The 27,715-nt window shown below is 42.0% G+C and overlaps 1 protein-coding gene across 7 annotated transcripts in view; it reads left to right on the top strand.

Moving 5' to 3' along the window:
- Positions 281-27,715, top strand: part of LOC8074270 (achilleol B synthase) — a 38,975-nt gene continuing 11,540 nt past the window's right edge. For 3 of the 7 annotated variants that reach the window (XM_021446044.1, XM_021446047.1, XM_021446042.1), the window contains exons 1-12: positions 281-560; positions 703-891; positions 1,046-1,135; positions 1,370-1,564; positions 2,617-2,701; positions 6,929-7,095; positions 18,164-18,352; positions 20,398-20,511; positions 21,212-21,334; positions 21,447-21,569; positions 26,299-26,397; positions 27,210-27,266. In XM_021446044.1, coding sequence (XP_021301719.1) covers positions 363-560; positions 703-891; positions 1,046-1,135; positions 1,370-1,564; positions 2,617-2,701; positions 6,929-7,095; positions 18,164-18,352; positions 20,398-20,511; positions 21,212-21,334; positions 21,447-21,569; positions 26,299-26,397; positions 27,210-27,266 — 1,629 coding nt within the window. In that variant the 5' untranslated portion in view covers positions 281-362. The remainder of the gene's footprint in view (positions 561-702; positions 892-1,045; positions 1,136-1,369; positions 1,565-2,616; positions 2,702-6,928; positions 7,096-18,163; positions 18,353-20,397; positions 20,512-21,211; positions 21,335-21,446; positions 21,570-26,298; positions 26,398-27,209; positions 27,267-27,715) is intronic. The other 4 variants (XM_021446043.1, XM_021446048.1, XM_021446045.1 and 1 more) reach the window with 3 other exon arrangements.

Raw genomic sequence — 27,715 nt, 5'->3', positions numbered from 1 at the left:
AAACCGAAAACAAAAAAAAGACCCCTTTTAACACTTGGTATCCAACCGGTGTTAAAGGGTGCTGCTGCATGACAGCCCTGGCACTTTAACTCGGGTTGGTTAAAGGGTAGGGCTTTAGCCTCGGTGCCCTGGACCAGGACTAAAGGGTGGGTCTTTAGTCCTGGAAGGACAGCACCGGCTCGAAAATCGGAGCAACAGGCCTTTTCCGACCAATGCATATGCTTGAATATGTAGTAGTGAAACGTGTCCTTCTTTCTTGCCATCTACCTATAAATTCGGTACGATGAAGCAATCTCGTATCGGCAGTCTCATAACAACCGTGTTTTAAGCTCGTCGAGGTGCCGTACGGTGTTGGACCGGCCATGTGGAGGCTAAAGATCGGAGAGGGAGGAGGGCCATGGATGCAGACGGTGAGTGACTTCCATGGCCGGCAGGTTTGGGAGTTCGACCCGGATGCCGGCACCTACGAGGAGCGCAGCAAGGTGGAGCAGCTTCGCCGGAGGTTCACAGAGAACCGCTTCCGAAGGAGGGAACCGCAGGACCTCCTCATGCGTATGCAGGTATGTGTGTGTGTTTTTTGTTAAATAAAATTTATTAAAAGTACGTATCATATAGTTGGTCGATATACTACTGTGTGTTATACTGGTGTTGAGGTAGCTGCGAGCTTCTGTTGATATATGATGGTATGATGGTTGTGAACAGTTCACTGGAGAAGAACATCTGCATGCCGATATGCCCCCGGCCACCAAGATAGAGGATGGCGACGAGGTGACGCCAGAAATTTTGCAGGAGTCGCTGAGGCGAGCGCTGGGTTGGATGTCTGCTCTCCAAGCTGAAGATGGTCACTGGCCTGGTGATTACAGCGGGATTATGTACCTGCTGCCGTTCTGGGTTACGTATTATTCCTTGGTCTCGTCGACGATTAGCTAGCCCTTGAAAAAAATCACATGAGCTTGCTCAGTGGGCTAGTAGTACTTGCATGCTATATATGGCCTATATTAGCTACCTACCTGTCGTAATAACAACGTCTTCTTTTGTTTTACAGATTTTCGCCCTGCACATCACAGGATCGATCGATGCTGTCCTGTCGAAAGAGCATATACGTGAGATATGCCGCCATATCTACAACCATCAGGTACCTACAAAGGCTACAACCACTATTTTTTGGCAATATTATATTGTTACTCCTATTTATATAGTATAATACTAGGAATGTATATATATAGTAATAAAAAGACGCACGTCCTGTCCTAACATCACACCAACTCACCAAGCATATATATTCTCTTAATTTTTTTTTTCATTCACGACGACCACACCCAATCACGTTTTTTAAACTCACCAAGCATGCATGCATATTGATGCTCAGAACGAGGACGGCGGATGGGGTTTCAATATTTTGGACGAGAGCGCTATGTTTTCCACGTGCTTGAACTACACCACCTTGAGGCTTCTCGGTGAGGTGCAAAAGGAGGAAAACGATGGACTAGCTAAAGGTCGAGCATGGATCCTATCCCATGGAACTGCAACTGCAGCACCACAGTGGGCAAAGATACTACTCTCGGTATGGCTCACAAGCATATAGTAAATAATCATAACATGCTTTTATATTTGTGTTATTATTCTGTGAGTACACCTAGGCAGCAGCTTGGAAACTACGAGATAGTTTCCATACTTGTCAAGCCACACGCACACACACACAAAGAAATCATATTTTGAAGACAGTTTTTTAAAACGATATTTTTATTTAATCATGTGTTTTCTCTCTCTCTCTTATCATGTACCTATTACATCTCCTTGGTTCATGCATGTAGAATTTTCAATGAGAGTTTCATTTAAGGATAGCTGTTCAGGTTACCCAAAATTTTCGGATAAGGTATTTCGGGTTTTGTACGTAAAAAAAGATTACCCAAGATATCGGGTATCTGAAAATTTAGGTTCAGGTATTCTCAAATTATCCGAACAGAAAAACCAGCAAAAGAGGAAGAACTCGCCTCAAGAGCAGAGCATCGCACCGCCGAGCTCGCCTCAAGGACTGATGAACTCACCTGCTGCACCGACGACGACGTCGCCTTCCCCACTGACCTCGATGTCTCATGCGGCCTTTGGTCCTCCTGCTAGATGTGGCCATGCGCCCATGCCCCAATAGTCCCGTGCGGTGGCTGAGGTGCTGTACGAGCGTGCGGTCCCATGTCATGTGCGTGAGGGTTTGTTGGGTAAATGTTTCATTTGCTAAGCTTCTATTTAAATCGGGTTGTTTGGGTAATTCAGGTACTGGAGGTGCGTATCTGAATTTTCTAATACGAGTTCGGGTATTCAGACTTGCTACCTGAAATTTGGGGTATCAGGTATTTCGGGTGCGGGTATTTTGGGTTCGGGTATTGAGTATCAGGTTTCTTTTGTCCACTTTTAGTTTCATTTGCATTTAATAAGCTGTTACATAATCATTTTCGATGATGAGACAATATTTTTAAAAAGAGAGATAATGGATGAGTTTATGCATGGTGATAAAACTCCCTTGTGTTACCAACTCAAGATGAGATAGAATTAAATATCCATGAAACAAAACGGTGGTAACTGTTATTGATGCAGGCTTCCATATTTTCTTAACTGAAGGTTATTGGTGTATATGATTGGCGTGGCAATAATCCAGTTGTGCCTGAACTATGGTTGGTACCACGTTTCCTCCCAATTCACCCAGGTATATTCTTTTCTAGCAGTCTAGACAACCAAACATTTGCACAGTTCCATATATAATATCCCATTGACTACAGAAAAATCTGTTTTACTGCTTCAAACAGTCGTCTCTCGTTTGTTGGCCAATTTTTCCTCTCTCAACATACTGTACAACAACAGAATAGGATCCTTTCGCTCCCTAATAATAAATTTTTTAGGGCGCTCCTTAATAATAGTTGTCCTTTTCATTCTTATACGAGTCTTGATTTGATCGATATCTGACATTTATGGCGTGATTGATGAAATCATACCATACATTTTGCAAACTGTTCACTGCCCCGTAAAGTGTGAAAGATTAGTGAAAATAGAGCATTAATTTTTCCAACAACGGTGGGTCATGCTACAAGAATAAATATGTTTCCGATGGCTTGGTTAAGCCTTGTTTAGTTCACCAAAAAACTAAAAACTTTTCAAGATTCTCTGTTACATCGGATCTTGTGGCACATGCATGAAACATTAAATATAGATAAAAACAAAAACTAATTGCACAGTTTGCCTGTAAATCGTGAGACAAATCTTTTAAGCCTAGTTACTCTATGATTGGACAATGTTTGTCAAATAAAAATGAAAGTGCTACAGTGTCAAAATCCAAAAACTTTTTAGATCTAAACAAGGCCTAAATTAACTGCCTGTGTAATTAGATTTTCACAAGCTTCTTAAGCAACCTCTAGTAGAAGCAATTTCATAAAAGGATAGCATAAAATTTGAAAAAAAAGTTAGCCGCACCATCAAAGAACTCCACAGTCATATGTTGCGCATCACAAGCCACAGTTCTCTATGCGTGCATGTTTTCTAGGATTCAAACTCACAAGCTCTCCGGCACAAGCTTTGGATACCATCCTACTATGTCTGTTGTTGACAACAATATGCAATATGAGTAATTCGTTTTGATCATTTAGCGAAAATGATTTTTATCGATGTTTTTTTTCTGAAGGCAACCACCATAAAATATCATTTATGAAGACGGATGGCATAAGCAACCACCTCTAAAGATTGTTCTAAAAGGTAGACAAGGACCAAGATGCCTGGGGGAATTGAATTAGGCTTTCTAAAATTCTACTCTAAACTATGGCCTCTAATTTCCACTTAACAAAACCTATGCAAGAAAGTAATATATATAGATATGCAACTCTGTGTATTGCTATCCCTAACGCAATGCAACTTAGGTCCCAAATCCCAATCCCATCAACTACCCTAGCAAGCTAGACTAGAATAGTAAGCACACAACCTAGTTATACAGAATCGAAAGCTTAATTAAGATAGAGATGCAAACTCCCAATGATGACTCTGGTATGGGTATCGAGAAGCTCACGCTCTCCCTAGTTCTTATTGGAGCCCCTGGCAAGGTTGCCCTCTCAAGGTTGCCTAGTCGGGTAACCCTGTTTGTAGCCCCTAGGTCTTCCCCATGCGTAAGTGGGTCTACCATATGGCCTCTCCTAGACCCCTCCCTACTATCTTCTCCATTGAGATTTTGGCCAAATTGCTATGGGCCTCGTTCCGTCTGGCTGGCAATAGCACCAAAAATGCAGCCGGTGTGGTCTTGCAAAACTAGAAGCTCCTTCGAGTACAACAATGGTGCGTGCAAGCATCGAGAATGAGTAAGAGGTATGCAAATCTCACAAAACACTAGGCCTAATTCTAGATCAAGTGCATAAGCGATAGTCAAATTAGTCTAAGCACCTAGCAAAGCACTAATGCTAATCACCTAATCTATCTAAAGCACATATGGTGGCTAGAACACATGAGAGAGTGTCTACACTCCTACTTCCTTAGCATACTAGAACCATCACATATGAGATGGACAAGGGGGGATTAATAGTCCCCACAAAGACACTAGTCATTTGGTAATGCACAACACATTCTGCGCTCACACAAGAAATTAGCAGTTGGATTTGACCGTTGGATCCTATGCCGACTGTTGCCCCTTTCTCTGGTGCAACCTTTCCGGTGCACATTGGATAATTCCAATGGCACTATTTTACTGCCTTTGGGTTCCTATTCTGAGCTTGATTGGAGAAGCCCTTTTATTTGCTGCCTTGCACCAGACATTTCTAGTGATGGAAATTCCTTTCTAGAACCTCTCTAGACACGACCCTATCTTCTAGTATTGTCTTCATTGATCCACCAGACATTTTTGGTGATGGTGCCTGCATAGTGTTGTCTTTGCAGTCTTTTCTCTGGTGCGCTCTCAATTGTTACACCGGACTTTTCAAGTGAGTCCTATAGATTATGTTTGACTGTTATTTACCACCCTATCTTCTAGCACCGTTATTTGGTAAGCAAAGTTATTCATTGGCTGTAGACATCTTGCAGTGAGCTTCTTTTCTTCATGTCTTTCCATGCAGGTTTCTTCTAACTTGTGTCTTGGACTTGTAGCACATCTCATAGGTCTTCAACACTGCTTCTAATGTCTACCTTGAGGTGTTGATCATCCCAATCTTCACATTGCCTAAGTCCAAGTCAACATTGAATCCATTAAACTTTCCTTGTATACTAGCAAACAATATTAGTTTAAATGTTCATGTTATTCATCAAACATCAAAATCAACTTAATAGACCATGTCGGGTACCATTTTCCTTACAATCGCCCCTTTTTGGTGATTGATGACAACATGACCAAAGCAAGCAAATCTGTAAAAATTCAACTACAACCTATCTACTTGCTTGGATGCAATGGAAGACCAAGATCATATGAAGTTAAATGAGATGTGCAATGATCTATATATTACTTACCTTTCTCTTACCATATGTAAGATATCCTCATATGTGGCATTATGGACTTAAACCTCCCTCTAACTCCATATCCAAATCCTTCCTTTCAAGGACCAACTACCCTTGTTCAAGTTCTCCCTCATTCAATACCACTTGAAATTTTTTAAATTGATTTTTTAGTTTATTATGGATTGGGTTTGTTTGTGGTCCCTCAAATTCTCCCCCTTTGGAATCAAACATCGAAAAGGAAGACACTAGTATCACAAGGTAGGGTCAAATTTTTTTTGTGCTCCTTTGTATGTGGAATGGAATTGGTCACTAAACTTGACTCTCACATTACATGGACTAGAGCTCCCACTAATTATATGCATACATAGAGTGGATACCAAAGCATATACAAAGACTGGCAATTAAGCACAAAAATGGAGTTTAATCTATGTAATGCACGGAGAAAGCACATAATAAAAGATAGCAATTGAAATAGAATGAACTAATACTGATTTGAAGATTGATACCAATTTTACAATTTCAAGTGAACTCAATATACCAAATTTGTTGGATACGTCATACCACCACTTGAAGAAGACGAAATATGACTTGTAACATTAGGATCCATGCTTAACTCCGATCCTGGGACTCAATTTTCCTTACAATAAGACTACTACATAGATAAGCTTGAAATAGTGTTAGTCACAAAGATACCATCTTGTATAGTATTACCTCCCCCTCAAAGTGTGCATACAAACTTGTCAAAAAAAGTGTGCATACAAGTGTTGAATACTGGTAGGAGATGTGCACTAGACTTTTAAGGTCAAATATCACTTGTAAGATGATAGCATATGAAAGTGAATAGTTTTAAAATCTACCCAACTAGTTATGATAAAGAAATATGAAAAATGTTATAATATCTGATTATCAAATATGTACTTACATATTATCACACAAGCTTTATTTGAGGATAACAAAATGAAAAATGTAGTTCAAAGGAGAGAATGAAATCAAAATTTGTTTAGAGTGTCATTATCTAAAAAAATAAATAAATCATAGTAACCAAAATATTTGTTTTGCTCATTTCATCATGTCACGTGAAGCTTTGGTCATTTATTTATATATGTTGTAGGAGCAGGGACCTTTATGATTTATAGGGATGAAACCAATACTAGACCTTGGCATGTACTTCTTCTTGTATAAGTTATGTGTCATATGAAAAAATGAACTCTTGATGTTCTTAACTTATTATTAAACCGAGCATATGGTAGAGATGATGACAATGATGGAGATAAAGAATTAATTTAAGAAGTATGGGTATACAAAGGTAGGTTGAAGTGTTTAGTAATAAATTGTAGATTACATGTAGTTATAGAGAATTATGTGATCATAGTAGTGTGTTATAAGTTATTAGAAACAGAACTCACAAGCTATATATGCATGTGGTCTACAACTATAATGAACTGAAGTGAGCTTTCTCTTATACACACAGGGCGGTTCTGGTGCTTCACTAGGATTACTTACATGTCAATAGCTTTCCTTTATGGCAAAAAATTTGTTGGTCCCATTACACCAACTATATTAGCACTAAGGGATGAACTCTACAGTTCGCCGTATGATCAAATTGATTGGAATAAAGCTCGTAATTCTTGTGCCAAGGTTTGTCACTGTCCTTTCTTGAGCCTTAATCATTACTATAGCTATAAATATTTTAAACTGTGTAATGTCATTTGTACAAATTTCTTACTTGAAGGACATGAAATATACGCAATGTCAGGATGACATTGTATTGTTTCTCAGGGACATGATGTTTATCTTAGGACACTGCGAATTTATGGTTTTGTCCATAGCCCATTAGATAGTCTTCAACCAGGAATAAAATGTTGGACGACCACTACACCCATACATCAATTATTGGTGCATCACTGTAGCAGTAAGGACAATATTGTTGATGAGAATCTAACATAGGGATATATTAAGTCCTAGAGAAAGAGGAAGCCTACCGGAGGACCCCCCGGGTAATCCTACATTTCGACTAGCCAGGGGGAGGGGGCTTAGGGGCTAGACCTATCGAGTACACTTATGAGCACCCTCTGGAAGGACTCAGGGCTAGGCCAGGCACCCCTACTGCCGCCACTTGAGGCTCAGGGGCTCGACCATGGCCCTAAGCAGCCAAGCGACTATAGTCTGAGTCTCACTTCCGCATAGCGTATAACTGGGCCAATAGCCTGGTGTCACGCCTGGAGCTACAGGTCGAGATTTGGCTTAGGAATCCGCTAGGCATCTGATACCTAATAGGTATGGATCGAGATACTTTGTTGTCAGCCCGTTCAATGGACACGAGGCCTATTAGCTACTCCTTTAGCAAGGTCACGCAACCAACGTGACACAATAGAACAAGGCTGGAACTTCACCAACTCAGGGGCAAAGGCATCCGAGGCCCATGCATTATCCCCTCTAGACGGGGGCTCCTTGTAGGCCATGAAAGCCTTGAGAAGGCTCACCCAGGGGAGGCTGCGCTGCAATAGACAACCCCTGATGTTCAAGTGCAAGAATGATGGCAGTGACTTCGAGTACTACTATAAAAATGATTTTGCAAGATACCCAAACATTAACATAGGCGGTCACAAAAATGCATCTGTCTCCCAAAATACTTGATGTGGACATTTTATTTACAGAGGCAGCCACAATTGCCTATCTCGCAAAAAGGATTTATGGAGGCAGACGTTTTATTTACATAGCTGGTCAGATTTTGCCCATCTCCAAACACTACTACAATAACTTTAATCGAGGCGGGCATAAAGGGTTTACAGAGGCGGTTTTTGTAACCGCCTCGGATCAAAGGTCACGGTTAATGTGACCTTTTCCATGGCGGTTTGCTGCCACCTCGGCAAATCAAATAAAAATAAATAAAAATCCATAGATAAGCCTGACAAGCCCATCCATGGGCCCACCAAGCCCATCCACACGTCGCCGCCGACCATCGTCGTTGCTGGATACGCCACCAGAGACCGCACCCACACTGGATCGATTGCCAAAGGATGAGCCCGCCCTAGATCCACTGTCGGGGAACGCGCCGAATCTGAGCACCTATCTCAGCGGGACCGCTGCTCCTCATCGGGACCGCAGCGTCGCCAATATGAAGGAGAGGGAGAGGGAGCACCTCAGCCAAATCTGTCACCGCACTAGAGGAGGGGACCAAGCCCATGCATAGCTGGCACTAGAGGAAGGGACCGAGCCCACACTCTACCCGAGCAGGCCTCCCTGAGTGTAGTCATAGCTGGATTCGGATCGTCCACGCGCCCCGCCATCGGATTTGGTTCCTCTGCTTGCCGTGCCACTGGTCCAAGCTATCGACTACGCCGCCGTGTGCCACCACATGAGGAAGAGGGGTGTGCCACAGCACGAGGCAGATGGAGGTGCTACACGGGTGATATGGAGAAGCTTGGAGATTGGGAGGGAGAAGGGAGGAGGCGCGAGGGAGGGGAGAAGAGAGGAGACATCGGGCTAGGAGAAGGGAGGAGGCATGAGGGAGAAGGAAGGAGGCGCTGGGCTAGGAGGAGTGAGCGAACCTAGGGTTTCTATTTAGCATGATTTCTTATCGAGCCGAGTGGGCTTTCTAGTGGGCTCGGCCATATTAACCAAAATGGGCTTTTATAAGAGGCCCGCAAGAATGGAGGTATATTTTTGGAGGCGGACCTCTTATAAGGCCCGCCTCGGTTAATGTTGGTGTAATCCTGATGCCATCTGGACTGAAGCCAAGTCAACAAGGTCAGCAAGAGCAGAGCGGGAAGCAGGAGCTCAAGTTGATGGGTTTGAATTTGGTCACACGACGAGAATGGTAGTTCGTGTGGTGACCACAGTCCAGAGCGGGTCGTGTTGAGTCAGTTGCAGTATAGCAACTTGTATCGAGTGAGGGTGCATTGGTTTTCGATGTGTGAGTTGGGTCCATCAGCTACTGGTATTTGTAGTGGGTGTGTTAAAGTGTGGGTTAACACTTCCGGCCATCTGTAATTCACTTTGTAATTGGAGTAATAGAAGGTGAAATACGGCACCGTCTCCCGGTAGTCAGTCGGGCGGTTACCAAGTGTTCATCGCGTTCCTAAGCTTTGTCTTGCTTGATTCTTGTTGCATTTGCTTGCTTAGGTTAGCCACGCTATAGATCATGTGATTGTGATTTTGATTATCCTCTACACGTGGTATCAAACTGACAATTCACACGGTCAAACCACCACAGCAGATCCATGACTGGCTCGGAGAGCGGCATTGATGGAGGTTGGGGGGGCGACGACGGCGAACACAGGCAGGTGTTCCCGATGTTGATAGCAATGAATTTCACCAGCTGGAGCATTTGGGTACAGGCGATCATGGAGGAGCAGGGGTGGTGGAAAGTGGTGGAACCGCCAGAGGGGAGTACGTCAGCGACAACAACCGAGAAGGCGGAGCAGCAAAAGAAGGACAAGAAGATCTAGACGCACTTGTTCCAGTGCCTCACGGATGACCTGCTAATGCAGGTGGCGAAGAAGAAAAGTGGGAAGGAAGTCTAGGAGTCATTGAAGGCCCGATTCATCGATGTAGAGCGCGTTCGTGATGCACGTCTGTAGACGTTGAAGGCGGAGTTCGACGCCCTGGAGATGAAGGAGGAGATGATCGATCAGTTTGCTGGGAAACTAATGGAGATGTTGGTGAAATACAGCAACCTAGGCGGAACTTTGGAGGACTCAGCATTGGTGAAGAAGATGTTTGACACCGTGCCTGAATGATTTCTCCATGTTGTGGCCGGGATCGAACAATTCTTTGATCTCAAGACAATGGCATTCGATGATGCAGTTGGGAGGTTGAAAGCCTTTGAGGAGAGAACACGGTGGGGAGCCGGATCCAAGAAGTCTGGGGAGCCCCAACTATTGCTGACTCAAGCAGAATGGGAGGCATTGTACAAGAAGTCCGGCGGCAGGGAGTCCTCGGAGAGAGGAAAGGTGCAGGACGGTGGCGGCCGCGGAAGAGGAAGAGGTCATGCTGGTGAGGGACATGGACGGAGAGGTCGTGGAGATGCGCCAGGAGGCAAGGATGGTGCTGGTCATGGTAGAGATAAAAGCCACATCAAATGCTTTAAGTGCCATACCTATGGGTACTATGCAAATAAATGCCTAGGTGTTGAGCAGAAGAGAGAAGAAGCTCATCATGCGAGAGCTGAGGTTGGACAGCCTCAGGCACTCATGCTTGCAGTGATTGAGGAGCTATCGCCAGCAGCAAAGCAGAAAGTAGTGATGCTTGATGAGGAGAGAGTTTCCCCTGAACTTCATTTCACCGGGGTTGGTGAACAGACTGGTGATGTTTGGTACCTGGATAATGGGGCCAGTAATCATATGACAGGTGATCGGAAGAAGTTCACTGAGCTAGATGAAGGAATCATGGGCAAACTAAGATTCGGTGATGGCTCGACAGTTGAAATCGAGGGAAAAGGTTCAATTTTATTCAGGTGTAAGGACGGTGATCAGTGGGTGTTATCAGGGGTGTACTACATACCCAAACTCCAAAGAAATCTTGTGAGTTTAGGTCAGTTGACTGAGTGTGGGCACCGAATCCTCATGGCTAATGATGATTCTTGGAGGTGTTTGACAAGGTTGGAGGGAGACTGGTCATGAGAGTGAGAAGAACTCTGAATCGATTGTACCGGATTGAACTGAATCCGACAATGCCTGTTTGTTTTCAGGCAAGCACTAGTGAGCAAGCTTGGTTGTGGCATGGGCATTTGGGACATGTTAACTTCCATTCAATCAAGCAGATGGTTAACAAGGAAATGATGGGTGGTGTACCTCACATTGATCATCCCGATGAAGTCTGTCATGCGTGTCTAGTAGGGAAGCAGACACAAGGTTCTTTTCCAAGAGTAGCACAGTGGAGAGTTGAGAAACCATTAGAGTTGCTGCATGTTGATCTTTGTGGGCCCATCAATCCACCAACAGCAGCAGGTAACAAGTACTTTATGTTGATTGTTGATGATAGTACTACGTGGATGACTGTCTATACTCTGAAATCGAAAGATCAGGCTTGTGAAGTCTTTGTCAGATATAAAGCAGAAGTTGGGAATAGTGTTAGTTGTCAGATAAAGACAGTAAGGTCTTACAGAGGGGGGGTGAGTTCCTGTCCAATGCTTTTAGAGATGTATGTGTCACTATAGGGATCAAAAGGCAGTTTACTGCTCCTTATACTCCTTAGCAAAATGGGGTTGTGGAGAGGAGGAATAGGACAATAGTTGAGATGACTAGATCACTATTGAAAAGCATGGAGGTTCCTGCTAGATTCTGGGGAGCGGCAGTTAGACACTCGTCTATCTATTGAACAGATTACCAACCAAAGCAATGGGAAACTGCACCCCCTATGACGCATGGAACAGGAGGAAACCACATTTAGGTCACCTGAAAGTGTTTGGGTGCAATGCAAATGTCAGACCAGCCAAGCCAAATCTAAAGAAATCAGATGATAGAAGTCATAAGATGATGTACCTTGGAGTAGAGGAAGGTTGTAAGGCACACAGGCTCTATGATGCTCAACACAACAGGATTGTTGTGAGTAGGGATGTAGTCTTTGTGGAGTGTGTCAGATTTTAGTGGGGAGCTCAAGTCAATCAAGATAACTTAGTTGAGTTTGAAGTGGTGGAAGATGATTGGCCTGTTGAAATGGTTGGAGGTGTAGGAGATGTGCAGGGAGATGATGCAGTGAGTGGGGGAGAGCTGAATGCAGAAGCAGGAGAAGCTGAGCCTACCATTCAACATGGTGAAAGTAGCAGTGGCAGTGTGCCAGATGGGCTACAGTCTCCATCAGCACAAGGAGCACCTATAGCCAAACAGAGCCCAGTGGGGAGGACCGTTGGCGGTCAGGCAATGGGAGAGACACTAGAGCAGCTTCAGTAGGAGCATGCAGATTCAGATGATCATTCAGATTCAAAAGAAGAAGTGGAAAGATTTAGTGACTTGAATGACATCTATGAAACATATATCTGTGATTGAGTTGATGTATTATTCTGATGGTGAGGCATTACTAGTAGAAATGGAGAAACCTACTAGTTACCAGGAAGCAACAGGATATGTTGAGTGGACTAAAGCTATGGATAAGGAGATTCAGTCAATTGAAAAGAACAAGACATGGAAGCTGTGTCAGTTAACTGTTGGTCACAGACCCATTGGATTAAAATGGGTGTCCAAGTTGAAAAAGTATTCTGATGGTGAAGTGGTGAAACACAAAGCCAAACTTGTGGCTAAGGGGTATGTGCAGAAGAAAGGAGTGGACTTTGATGAGGTTTTTGCTCCTGTTGCAAGACTAGACACAGTGAGGTTGATCTTGGCAATGGCTGCCAACAGAGGGTGGCAGGTGCATCACCTGGATGTAAAATTAGCTTTCCTGCGTGGTGAACTTGAAGAAGAAGTTTATGTGAAGCAACCAGAAGGATATGAGGTGAAAGGAAAAGAAAATCATGTTCTTAGGCTGAGCAAGGCATTGTATGGCCTAAGACGGGCTCCTAGAGCATGGAATCTCAGGCTGGATAGGTGTCTGAAGAAACTCAAGTTCAAGAGATGCGCAAGTGAACAAGCTGTGTACATAAGAGGTGAAGGAAAGAATGCAATCATTCTGGGGGTGTATGTAGATGACCTTATAGTCATTGGGGAGGATTCAGCTGAGATTGGTGAATTCAAAAGATAGATGACAAATGAGTTTGAAATGTCTGATCTTGGGTTACTGTCATACCATCTAGGAATAGAAGTTGGACAGTATAAAGATTTCACCATAGTAAAACAAACATGCTATGCCAAGAAGATCTTGGAGCAGTTTGGGATGGGACAGTGCAATGCAGCAAAGTTCCCTATGGAACCAGGTGCAAGACTGCATAGTGACAATGATGGTCAACCTGTGGATGCAACACAGTACAGGAAAGTAATTGGTTGCTTAAGGTATCTACTACATACCAGACCTGATCTGGCTTATACAGTCAGAGTAGCCAGTAGATTCATGGAGAAACCCACATTAATGCATATGCAAGCTGTCAAGCAAATCTTGAGGTACCTAAAAGGTACTATTGATCTTAGGTTGGTTTATACTCAAGAAGGACTAAAGGAAGAGTTGGTTGGATACTCTGACAGTGATGTGGGTGGTGATTTGGTTAGCAGGAGGAGTACAGGAGGAATGGCCTTCTACTTGGGAGGGAGTTTGATCACTTGGTGCTCTCAGAAATAGAAGACTATTGCTTTGTCATCCTGTGAAGATGAGTTCATGGCAGCAACATTTGCAACCAAGCAAGCTTTATGGTTAAGGAACCTTCTATTAGAGATCACTCCAAGAAAGCCCCAAGTTGTAGAGTTGTATGTTGATAACAACTCGGCCATAGCTCTGATGAAAAATCTAGTCTTTCATGGGAAGAGTAAACACAAAGATATTAAATACCATTTTATTAGAAAGTGTGTGGAGGCTGGGCAGATAGCAGTGAAGAAAGTTCACACTGATGAACAGAAAGCAGATGCTCTCACTAAGGCATTGACGTTGGGCAAACTTGCAGTCATGAGGCATTTACTTGGGGTTCGTGATCTCAGTGGGCTTCAGGATTAGGGGAGAGATTGTTGGTGTAATCCTGATGCCATCTAGACTGAAGCCAAGTCAACAAGGTCAGCAAGAGCAGAGCGGGAAGTAGGAGCTCAGGTTGATGGGTTTGAATTTGGGCACACGGTGGGAACAACAATTTGCATGGTGACCATGGTCCAGAGCGGGGCGTGTTGAGTCAGTTGCAGTATAGCAACTTGTATCGTGTGAGTGCGTTGGTTTTAGACGAGTGAGTTGGGTCCATCAGCTACTGGTATTTGTAGTGGGTGTGTCAAAGTGTGGGTTAACACTTTGGGCCATTTGTCACTTTGTAATTGGAGTAATAGAAGGTGAAAAAGGGCGCCGACTCCAGGTAGTCAGCCGGGCGGTTACCAAGTGTTCATCGCGTTCCTGAGCTTTGTCTCGCTTGATTCTTGTTGCATTCGCTTGCTTAGGTTAGCCGCGCTATAGATCGTGTGATTGTGATCCTAGCGGGGAGCCGGATCCAAGAGTTAATAGATTTTAAGATGTGGTTATTTTAATCGCCTCGGTTAATAAAAGATAACTGTCTTGGTTAATCTAGGCATTAACCGAGGTGATTTTAAAACCTGCCTGCCTTCGACCCATTAGCAAATGTTGCACAAAAGTTTTTCTTGTAGTAGTGAAAATCGGTTTACCTAACTCAATTTTTGGATGTGGGACTCTTAAGAGGTCTACCTCCAAAAATGGAGGCCATTTTCAGAGGCAAACCTCTTAAGACGCCTGCCTTTGGAAATAGGCTTAAAGCTCACCAACAGGTGCAATACAATAGTCACATATATGATACGAAGTTAGGGTTTCGAGCTCATCCACCGCACTTAGCTCTTCCTCTCCATAGCCGCCTCCCCTCTTGCCTCCCTCACTCTCACCACACACAGACCCTCGATGCACATGCCACAACTCCCTCTCTCTTCATCCACCATGGTAGGCTCCCTCCCTCTGTATCCCACGGTCGTGTGCTCCACCATGGTGGCAGGCTCTCTTCCTTCCTCTCCCATGGTGGTGGGCTCCACCATGGCGGTGTGCTCTACCACGGCGATGGGCTCCACCACAGCAGGTTTCCTCCCTCCCTTTCTCTTGGAGATGGGTTCTCGCTCGACGACGGGCTCCACCAGGGCATGCTCCCTCCCTCCCTCTGCCTCATGCACAGGTCCGCTAGATCCAGCATGGATCTAGCTCGGTGGGCTCCCACTCGATGGTAGGTTGCCTAGGTGGGGTCTGATATTGGCTCCCCTCGGTGGTGGCACAGGCGCTGCGATAGGCTCCAGCGGCTTCAGTTCCACATGTGTGGAGGCGACTATAGCTCTAATTCGCTGCAGGGCTCAGCGATGATTGTGGTGCAGCGGCTCCAAATTCAATACAACGAGGCTAGTATTTGACTAAGGTATAGATCTAGCGGTGGCCACTACATGGGATGCAACAACAACGACTTTGTTGGTCGGCTCGAGCTCACTAGCGGGCTTTTTTATTTTTCCTTATTGATTCTATAGACAAGTATTGTGTCCATTTGTGTAAAGTGATTTTCACAGACAGACGCCTTGTTCGCTTGTGCAAAGTTTGATTAACATAGATGTTTCCATCTATGCAGCCAATTTGCCCACCTAGGAAAACTTTTTTTGACCACCTACAAAATTCATATTATAGTAGTGGAGGCAATTGTGGCACTGTCGACTCCTCCCTATGTGACAAGGCCACGTCCATCCATGTCCTGGCATAGGACTCAATATCCTAGTGCATAGACCATAGACTAAGACCAAACCGACTTGGACACCATGTCCTCAGAATATAAGGGGAGGCACGACTCGATGAGAGCGGAGGATAACCATAAAAAAGTCTAACTAGATGTTTGAGAGATGGACAGACATGAAGATAGCTAGGCAGTTTGAAACCCACACCTCAGCTAGATAAGACTAGTTTCATACTCGATGAGGAAGAACACCGACGACCACGAGGATAGTACTGAGCGATCCCCTATGAACCTCTCTCAATTTCCATCGTTCTAACACCCCAATTGCGCATTCCTAACATGAAGATCACTAAACTACTTGATGTATGTCTTAAGGCCTAAACCAGGATAAATCATTGTGTCCCTTTCATGTTTTGAGTGTCTAAGAGCCACCAGAGACTCACATATTGACTCCCAATGGACAACCACAATGCTCAACTTGATTAAAAACCCACAATAGCTGGCACACTAGGTAAGGGAGCATGTCATGTGTGATCATTGCTCTATGGTGGACAGAGCCACCTGCCTCATCGCTAGAGCTACCGGTGTCACCCTAGAAGGTGGCATGCGCTTCTCTAGCGAGATCGTTGTAGTAGCCGACACATTTACCCCTAGCCAAGTCCTCAACTTTGTGAGTTTGGAATACGTCACTGACTATAATGATGAGTTTCACCCCTAAAGGATATCGCATCAAAGGACAATGATTCCTCGACATCATACCCTCACTAGGCCTCTTAGTAGCCAACCTCAAGGTGATCACCTGATATATTTGACTTGGTTTGGGACCAAACTACATCGTGTTAGAGTGTTGCTAAATTTCTACATGTTGGCAAACATCAACCACTAGATCGTTGCTAGAGTGGTGGTGCCACCACATCACCGCTTCTGGAACACCCTCCCAAACCTTCTCATACGGGATCCAGAATGCTGAGGCATGATATTCTATCTCAAGCTAGAGTAGCTCATCAGCCAGGAGGCACCACACAGTGTCATCCACTAAGGCGTGGTAGGGGCCGATGTTCCCAAGTTGTGCAAGTTCACGAAGATTCACTTGGTTCTTAGACTAGTGTACGAGTCCAACGACGCTGGCCATTTTTCTCATCTTCTTCATCGATGACGGGACTAGTGCCTACACCACCCCCGAGCTCACCCCTCTAGACATGAGTCCAACTAGTGGCATGACCTACCTCAAGGAGAAGGCTAAGTGCCTCCACGCCCAATAGGCTAACCTCGACGCCGACCACACCAAGCTCGAGAGGAGAAAGGAGGAGACGGAGTGTTAGGAGGCTGCTCGTGCGACCACGACAATCGCATGGGGGCTTCTGACGGGCTGCACTCCCCCCTGCAGTGTAGAACATGTAATGTTTTCCTAAACGCTAAATGGTAAATAGTCGTCACCTGCCGTTTAGCCATTATTCGGGCTAAACAGTCCATTAAATGGGCTAAACGGTAGGATGATTAAATGGGCGCTTAAATGGTCTAATTTAGACGAATAGTGAGAACATGGTAGTCACCGCTTATCGCCTCAGTAAAATCTCTAACACATCGTACCCAAAGACCAACGAGAAGCTCCAAGAGAACACATCAGGACAAAAGCTCAACGTCTCACCACCGCAACGCTGCCTCTCAAGGCTGTCCTAGCTGACACCCACCTTGGACGGGGACTGCTCCAACACCTGAGTCGATAGCTCTAATCAACCAAGGGAGAGAGGTGCCAAGCCCTGGTAGGAGTGGAGGTCCCAGCCCTCCTCCTGCCAACCTCCCATGCACAACCGAATCGAAGAAATGATCGGGATGTGTGCGACACCATCGAGGCATTCAGGCGAAGTTGCCTATCGAGTCCTAATTGATGAGAATGGAGCCCAAAGCTAAGACCGGTTTGGACCTCAGGCATTTGGGGCCTGAATCCGTGCGGCTTCCTACCCTAAGCGCTTCGAACCGACTAGGCTGATCTACGCTCAACCTTCATTGGGCATTTCCAAGGTACCTACACTTAACCCGGTAACACTTGGGATTTGCGCAATTGCAGACAGAGGTCAGACAAGACCGTCTGCGAGTACATCCAACACTTCTTCAAGAAGCACAACGAACTGCCCAACATCACGAACTGCCCAACCTGTGGAACTACCTGTGAGGCACTAGTCAACACGCTCGGGCGGGAGGTGCTGGACATCGCCAAACCTGTAGCTTTGTATTAACTTTATTAACATGACAATTCCACATGAGGTCATTAAGATGTATCGATGCATTCCATGTTTAATTATATGCATTCTGTTCGGTACTTACTCGGCACGCTAGCACTCATGCAGAGACAAAGCTTACAAATGCCAAATTATGCTTGGGATTAATAACGTTAAACATGTACTGATTTCACTCTTGACGTTTCATCAGGAGGACATGCGCTATAAACCTTCAGGAATATTCAAATTCATTTCAACTTGTTTGAACATGTTCGTGGAGCCGGTGTTGAACTATTGGCCACTTAACAAGCTAAGAGAGAGAGCTTTGAACCACATCCTAGAACATATCCACTATGAAGATGAAACAACTCAATATATTGGCTTATGTCCAGTTACGAAGGTATTGTTTACTATCATCATTCTCCCAAATACTTATTTCTTTGTAGTAATGCAGCTATTCATATTATTTTGTTATATAAGACACGAAATGTGTAATCTGATTCTATCTTATATGTATTAAATATTCTCACTACCACAAAGACACTATTCACAATCGGTAGCTAAATACAAAAACCATTTGAAATCGTCATAGATAATGGACGCACCAAACAAACATCAGGGTTTTAGTGAATTTCAATATAATAACAAGTCCTACATAGAACAAAACATAATAATTCTACAATCAATTCGTTGTTATACACAGACCGTTGATTTGAAAAAAATACGAAAATAGAAATTGAGATGAACTATATATAGAAACCATGAATAATTTTCTAGGATTTGAGACATACGAGATATCAAATATATATTTTATATCCAATTCATGTATAAATAGAAAGAAATAAGAGGTATTTTCTATCAATACATAGGTGCAGCCAACACAAACTACTCTAAAAGAAAGGTAACACAAAAGCAACATTGGAAGAACATAATTTGGAAACATAAAATGCGGCAAGGTGTAGGTGCATGTGAGTCCAACGGATGGATGGATTGGATCACTTAAAAACTTACTCCTAGGGCTATTCTTGGTCTACACTAGAACACTAGAAAAAAAACTTATACTACTCTAGCATGATGTGCAACTTAAGTTTTCTAGTGTTCGATCTCTACATTAACCAACCCACTAATAATTTTGCTACATAGATCCAACCCTATGAACTAGCCTATGCAAATCTAGGAAATCTACAAATAAGAAAAATTTTAGAAGCTTAAACGCATAAGGTCATGATCAAGTCAAGAGATAGAAAACTCTCTAAGACAAAGATTTATCCCATGGCATCCAGTGCAAAACCGCCATCCCTAGTCCACTTTGCAGTTCCTCGAAAGATATGACTGATCACCAAAACTTATTAAGGTCACGGTGTTGGGCAAGCCAAAAAACCCACCGCTAATAAATACATGTGTCCTGAAAGCATCTCCAGCAGTTCTCCACAAAACCACTCATCCCCATAAAACCGTCATATTGAGAAAGATATAGGATTGTTTTCTTGCTCCAACATCTCTCCAATAGCCCTCCTTTTTTGTTGCCACCACAAAACTCCTCTTCTCTCCTCAAATAGAGGGGGAGTTACATCTCTCCCAATACCATGGGGCCCACCCCAACTGTCATTGTCCCTCCTCCCTCTTGTCTCTCTCTACCTCCATCGCGGCCATGGCGTCAAGCATGCTAGATGAGGGCTCACGAGCACAACAGTTGTCCACCATCGGTGCCCCTGCCACTGGCCAGGCCGACATGGCGCTATACCTCAGCCTATCATGTTGGAGCCGGTCATGGCCTACATTCTTCGTCATGCTTGACCTAGGGCTAGAGGTCAAAGCTAAGGACGGCGACGATAGTATGGAGGTTAGGGCCAGGATCATCTCCGCATTTGATCCTAGGACGGAGTTCGAGGCTAGGGACAATGACAACGTTGTGGAGGTTGGGGCCACCAACCTCACCGTGCTCGATCCTAGGGGCAGAGGTCAAGGTCAGGGACGATGATGATGGCATGGTGGTCGCTCAGGTGAGCCCTCATCCTCGTTGAGGTTGCGGATGGGGACTTCGGCAGGCTTAGGTTGTCCTCTCGCTAGGCCAGAACGGTGGCTGATGTGTGTGCTCGCAAATTCACAATGCGGGAGAAGATGAACTAAGGGTAGAGAAAAGAAAAGAGAAAAAATAAACTAATAAATTGTAACCGCGATATGTGAGTCCCACAGAGTGAGGGAGATTATTGGCGATCTATTGTAGCATCTCCCTCAATAGTCTAAAAAATAATATTAGGCTACCGAAATAATATTTTATTGGGGGAGTTGTATTGTGGAGTTGGTGGAGATGCTATAAGACACTAAGGCTCACCACTTGTCATCGGACACTCGCTCCCAATCATCAAGGCATATCATCCCTGTATTTTGCTTTGTCCGTACCAAAACTGATGAAATCTAACTTTCTACTTCATTTATGTCTAGGCACTAAACATGATTTGTTGTTGGGTCGAAAACCCAAATTCAGATGCGCTCAAGCGACATATTCCAAGGATATATGATTATTTATGGATTGCTGAAGATGGAATGAAAACCAAAGTACTGTATATTTATTCCAACTATATTCTTGTAGTTTCATGCATTTGCCCTAGATCCCCTTTCTCTCTACTTTTAATTTAGAACGGATAAATCATATATTAAATAACTGACATGTGATTGGACGTCTCATCATTAACTGTTCTAAGCTAATTAATTAGATCCCATCTATGATAGGACAAGCCTCAATATGTTCCTTTAATTATTATTTCATAATAACAATTTGGTATAGTCCTCTACAGCAAAAACCTTATAAAAAGTATACATTCATTAAATTTCCATTTCACATTAATGCATTGTTTCATATTTTGATTTTAGGACAACCACAAAAACCAGAAATTTACTGACTCAGACTTCTTTATTCTTATGAAAAACGAGTCTTATTAAAGGTGGAGAGGTGGATTGTTGCAAATAGTTTGTCCTTTCCTTTCTCTCATTGTAGTGTTGACATTAAATTTTTTTGCAACAGAGTCCATTATATTGCGCATATAACATTTTACATGGACCAATAGTTTTCAAGAGTAAAAGGTTTTCGATGGAAGAAAAAACAATTTATTTGGATTTCTTTTAATCAATTCTTACTTTTTTTCTCTAGATTTATTAGTTCCTCATAGCGGTAGATGCTGTATTAATTGTATTCAGGAGTTCTTTTTTATCTAACTCTGTAAACTAATAAAACTTTGATGTGCAATTCTGATTGTAGATATACAATGGCACCCATAACTGGGAGTTAGCACTTATAATCCAGGCCTTGTTATCTGCAGACGCTGCTAATGAATATGGTCGAACCATTGAGAGGGCTATGGGATACATAAAGAGAGCACAAGTCTGTTGCTTACCACATCTTCGGTTTATCCTAAAAAATAACTATTAATTCGATTCAAAATTTTATTTTTTTTCTTCGTTGATTTTTAATTATACTTCTCTTTGACAAACAGGTTACTACAAACCCTCCGGGGAACCCAAGTGATTGGTTCCGGCATAGATCAAAAGGATCATGGCCACTTTCGACTGTGGACAATGGCTGGGCTTCATCAGACACTAGTGCCGAAGCAACTAAGGTCAGCACACATCCACTCAAAAAAAAAAAAAAACCTAAGGTCAGCACAAAGAAGCTTGGTTTCGTATTTTGTGTTGATATATAGATATAGACGAGTTATTACTCCCTCCATTCCAAATTATAAGTCATTCAAAGAATATTGGAGAGTCAAAATATTTTCAAATTTGATCAAAATTATAGAGAAGAATACTAATATTTGTAACATAAAATGGGTATACTATGAAAATATAATTAAGGAAGAATCTTATGATACTTAGTTGGCTTATTATCTTATCATATAAATTTTTGGTCAAATTTAAGATGTTTTGACTCTTCAAGATTCTTGGAATGACTTATAATTGGAATAGAGGGAATAGGAAGTTGCCGACCCGGGCTTGGATCTATGAGATTTGGTCGTCGCGGTGGCTCCCAACCTCGCGGCGTTCAATTCCTCTAGTGGTACGTGGTTCATGCCTTCTTCTTTGGTACTAAGGCTGTCTCCAATAGGAGACCCATTTAGGAACCTAAATTTAAAATGGGTCTCCAACATAATATCTATAGCCTCTAATAGAGTATCCATACAGAAGACCCATTTTAGGTACTAGGAGAGGCATAACCCAAATTTGGATATCCTCTCTTCTTGAGACTTATTTGCAGAGAGTGTTGTCTTTTAAGTTTTGTTGTTGGACAAGACTAAAAATAGATATGGAACCTTTTATCTGTAGCACTACCCAAAGGACAAATGAGTCTTGCATTTTGGGTGACGATTGTTGGAGATAGTCTAAGGGCACTCTCAATGCAGAAACCACCATAGTTTCTATAGACATTAATTGTACTGTCATGTAAGTGTTTTGTTGATGTGGCAATTTAACTATTTAAGAGAGAGAGAGTAAAAACGGTACAAACTAGGTCTAAGTTAGAAACCATGTATAAATGAGAATGAAGACAAAGGATGTAATTGTTAGAGAATGGAGAGAATATATGTGATGGGATAAAAAACTTTTCAGTACAATATATTGGGACTATGATTTCTATATGTAGTGTCTATAGAAAATTAATAGGTATAAAAACTATTAGGGCGGCAGGGTCATCTCCACCTTTGCTTTGTCTTCGTCCGATGTAGCTTGGTGGTGCGTGTTTGCTAAATTTCTGCAGCCTTCCCTAGGCACTACATGGCGTTGAACAAGTGGCAACATGACTGCCAATTGCTCAACACTAATGTGATCGGTCATCATCAACCACATTCGCAAAAGTTACCACGTGACCGTCGCGCTGGAGCGCAACGGCGCGAACCCACGTCTCCCTCTCCCTCTACTACATACTTGACCATCTGGAGCTCGCCCACGCCAATACCAGAGAGGAAGAAGAAGCTGACGGTGGATAGGGTTCTAGCGTCGGCGAGGTTAGGGCTCCCATCTCCGGTGACCTTAGAAGAGAGTTTGGGTAAGCGAGCAATTGATTGGGCGGGGTTGGTGGTGGGAGTCGCTGCAGTGCTCGCTGGCGAGCTCCTGTGGTTAGTGTGGGCGGGTTTGAGGGGCGGCGCAGGTTATGGGTGGCACAGTGAGGCGGCTCCAGTACTAAAAAACTATTTTTAAGAGCAGTTAAAGAGTATTTGTAGGGGTAGTCTGGCCAGCCATCCCTAGCTACCAAAGTGTTTCTACAAATACACCATTTATAGGGGCGGCTGGTCAACCAACCCTACAAATTGATTTATAGAGGCGGGCTCAATATCCAGCCACCCTCCTACAAATCATTTTTGCAGCCACCAATAAATTCAAAAATATAGCAAAACACTTTTTTATCCTGAAGAGGGCCCCACTCTTCAAATTCATGACTTCTTCCTTGTGCATACCATCCTCTACCACTACAACCTTGATCACTTGTGTTTATAAGCTATTTTGGTTCCCCATATTATACTAAACCTAGTGTAAATTGATTGTTTGAGCTCCTAAATAAATTCAAAATAAAAAAAGTTATCAACTACATAGTTTCATAAATTTTTGAGGTCTACAACTTTCATTTAGGTAGTTTCTCCATCTAAGGTTGTTTACAAAATTTGAATTTCAAATTTGAGAAATTCAAGTGTAGTTTTAAATGACAAGATGATTTCAAATCAAAAAGTTATCAACTTCCATAACTTTTTGAGATCTACATTTGGTGATTTTTCTATCCAAGGTTGCTTGAAAAATTCAAATTTTAAAATTTTAAAATTCAAACATAGTTTTGCATGATAAGATGATTTCAAATCAAAAAGTTGGCAACTATAAAGTTTCATAACTTCTTTAGATTGAAAAAATTTATTTTGGTTGTTTCTCCGTCCGAGGTCATTTCAAAAATTCAAAATTCAAAATGGATAAATTCAAACATAGTTTTCCTTGACAAAATGAATTCAAACAAAAAATTTGCCAACTATAAAATTCTATAACTTCTCAAGATCTACAAAGTTTATTTTGGTTATTTGGTCAAATATTCATCTTACATGGAGGTTCTAACATGATCACAAATCTTATATATCTCTCTTATAGTTTATGTAGTTTCGTAAACTACAAGAGCAATATGTAAGATTTGTGAACAATGTTACTTTCACTTTGTCATATAAAAAAATGACCAAAATAAAAATTATACATTTTGATGAGCTATATAACTTTTATGTTCATCACTTCTTCAGCCGAAATCATTTGATGTTTCAAAATATTGTTTGAAGATGTTGTTTTTTAAATTCACATTTTAAAATTTCCACAAGAAAAGATGACCAAAAGAATAGCAGTAAGAACAAACACAATATCTTGAGAGACCTTAATTTTAGAAAAAAAGCCAGAAAAAACTATCACATTTGGAGTTAGTACTAAGGAGAAAGACTAGTCACAAGTTTTAGCCAGAGACTAAAAAGAGAAATAAGTCTTTATCAACAATTTAAAAATAAATTTCAAACAGTATTTTGAAGCATCAAATAAATTCAAATAGAAAAGTTATCCACAAGAAAGATTCATAACTTTTCAAGATCTACAACTTTTATTTTGATCATTTCTGCATCCGAGGTTGTTTTGAAAAAAAATTAAATTTTAATACTTCATTTTAAATATTCGATAGGGACACCTCAATATAGAGCTGCCCCTACAAATCAATTTGTAGAGGCAGCTGGATATTGAGCCGCGTCTACAAATAGACACCATTTGTAGGGGCATTTAGAAACACCAACCGTCCCTATAAATCGATTTGTAGGTACGACTTTTGAGAATCATTTGTAGGGGCGGCATTCGTCCCTAAAAAAAATGGTGTTGCTACAAATTATTTTTTACATAGTGCTTGCTGCCAGCCGCCGGTGGTGGAGGTAAGGGTGGGGGAGGGGGTGACGATAAGGGCGACCCTGACAAGCTTCCGTGAGGTTAGAGGAGGGCGGGGCATAGCCATGGGGCAGGAGGTGGGCGGCACGCCCGGTGACATGGTTGTAGCTGCTGGCCAGGGCGTCGGGGAAGGAGGCGAGGCTGGGGGAGGAAGGGCACGTCGGAGAGGAAGAAAGCACGCTATGCAGGAAGGAACAACGTGGAGCCAAGTTTCAGGTCGCTGCTTAACGCGATCCAATCATATTCGACTAAATAGTTGCTCATTTTGTTGTTTTTTGGTTGTTCTCAAGGGGATGGCCTCGTGTCCGATGAGGGTGGGCCAATATGTTTCTTCTCTTGCCCAAAGACGGCTCAGCATGGCCATATATATGGCCTTGTTTAGTTTCAAAAAATTTTAGGAAATCGACACTGTACCACTTTCGTTTATATTTGATAAATATTGTCCAATCATGAACTAACTAGACTCAAAAGATTCATCTCGTCTATTGCGACCAAAATGTACATGCAATTATTTTTTATTTTTGTCTATATTTAATACTCCATGCATGTGTCTAAAGATTCGATATGACGGGAAATCTGAAAAATTTTGCAAAATTTTTTGGGAACTAAACAAGGCCATATTCCAGTCTCGACTGCGCATTTTTTAGATCTTTGAGTTGTTTCTACTTTGGAGAGCTTATGTGTTTCTAGTTGTTTCTCTCTCTGCAATCTTTGCTTGGCATGCCAACCTGAGTGCAAAACTCCAGCAACCAGTATCTGTTGTTTAGCATTAGTTGATGGAAAAGGTGGGGTCATGTTTCCCTTGTGAGTTGCTAAAAATAAAATAGCTCCCCAGTCCCTACCCTATAAATATGTATGGCAACCAATTAACCAAAGACACAATTACTCCAAACTATAAGTTACTTTGACTTTTTTAGTTATATCTAGATGCATAGCAAAATGGATGTATCCAAAAAGTCAAAGCGACTTATGATTTGGACGGAAGGAGTACAACATTTTCCCATTTGAAAAACTTAGTCTCAATTTAAATTTTTATCCTCTGCCTCTCTTTGACAATGACTTGAGAAGTTCTAAGTGGCATTGCCAACTTTAAAGCAACCGACTTTATTTAGAGCAACCCTTGGTGTGCGCTAGCCTCAATGCGTTCCACCCATCCAAGTGTTCATAGATTTTTAATGGTTCCATAGGAAATTTGGGTGGACTGGTCTCTAAAACTGGGTGATCTGGTAGCCGCGAGTTCATCTTTTTATGATCTACATGTTCTAGTGTTTTTGTTTTTGTGGTTATCCTTTGAGGGAACACTAAAGCAAAAACATCAAGGAAATGAAACATAGAAGGAAATTCACAGTTATATACACCACCGTGTATGTACATGACTTGACAAATTTGTTTCTTTTCTTGAAATAGGCAATGTTGTTGCTCTCCAGGGTATATCCCAAGCTTGTTGAAAATTCAGACGGAGATGGATGGATGTTTAATGCTGTTGATTGCCTTCTTTCATTTATGGTACGATTCTATAAAGCACTTATTTTGGACTGAAATATTTATTTATCAAGATCTCATACAAAAAAAGACTTGCATCAACCCCATGGTAAGTGAAAACATTAAGATATTTTTATTGGTAATTGATATTTGTTAATGATTTGAATGTTGATGGATAACTAATCTTCTATTCATATTATTTATGTCGTGCTAACTGTAAGGATAAGTTAGCAACAGAATATGAAATATAAGATTTCTGGTCTACCAGAGGTGAACTATTAGATGGGCATAAGTCATATCCCCATTTGAAACAAAATTTCTACCATTCTCATGGGCATAAAAATTTTCTGCTCTATCACAACTTTGTTTGAGTTTATTTAACAAATCACAATCATATTGTTAGAGTCATGAGAATGCTGTTTCCAACAAATCAGTACTTTCCTTGAATATGTACATACCTATAATTTGATTTGCAATACTTATTTTGTGAGTGAGAGCATGAATGAAAAAGAAAAGTCATCCTAGGTTTGAACTAATCCAAAATTTTGTAACTTCGACTGAATTTATAGCAAATAATATCAAGATTTGTATCTCCAAAGAGGTTTATTGTGAAAATATATTTCTATCCATCTATAGTACTCATTATGCATCATAAGTAGTATTAAATTTTTATATATAATTGGTCAAAGTTGTGATGGACTGACTTCTCTATGAACACAATTTATTTATTGAGCTTACTTTGTGGATGAGATTTTAGGATTTGATACAATTACATTAGTAGTTTTATTTATTTAATGCAGTGTTTCACTAACAAAAGGTTATGTTTTCATCTACAGAACAAAGATGGTTCCGTTTCTACATTTGAATGTCAAAGAACTTATTCTTGGCTAGAGGTGAGTATGTTTTGCAATGTTTCATGCTCTTGAAAAAAAACATAAACAGGACTTTGTAAGAAAATGTTTACAATGTGCAATAATGAAAATCAGTAGCATATCATATTCTTCTAAAATGTCTCCAAGTGAGAACAGGGAGTTTATGAACAACTTGATTTGCTTATTGTTTTAGAAAGAAAAACTAGCCCATAACCCCTTCAGGAACAAGATAAAAATATTACTTAGTTATTTTGCAATATTGGACTCAATCAGTTAGGAAAATCAATACAATGTTTTCTCTCTAGAGCTCATCCAAGCACATTTTGATGTGAAAAAACTTGGTAAGCAAACGTGTAGGTCGGATCAAGCAGTTTATGAGAATCTGATAGATAATCCAAGCTACCAAACAATATTATTTGTAAAAGTTATCATTGCATTTTGATAGAGGTCTGCTCATTGCACACCTGATA

The sequence above is a fragment of the Sorghum bicolor genome, chromosome 8 (assembly GCF_000003195.3).
Source record: "Sorghum bicolor cultivar BTx623 chromosome 8, Sorghum_bicolor_NCBIv3, whole genome shotgun sequence".
In the NCBI taxonomy this organism is placed as follows: domain Eukaryota; kingdom Viridiplantae; phylum Streptophyta; class Magnoliopsida; order Poales; family Poaceae; genus Sorghum; species Sorghum bicolor.
The sequence above is the reverse complement of the archived record's forward strand: the minus strand, read 5'-3'. Positions and strand labels throughout refer to the sequence as shown.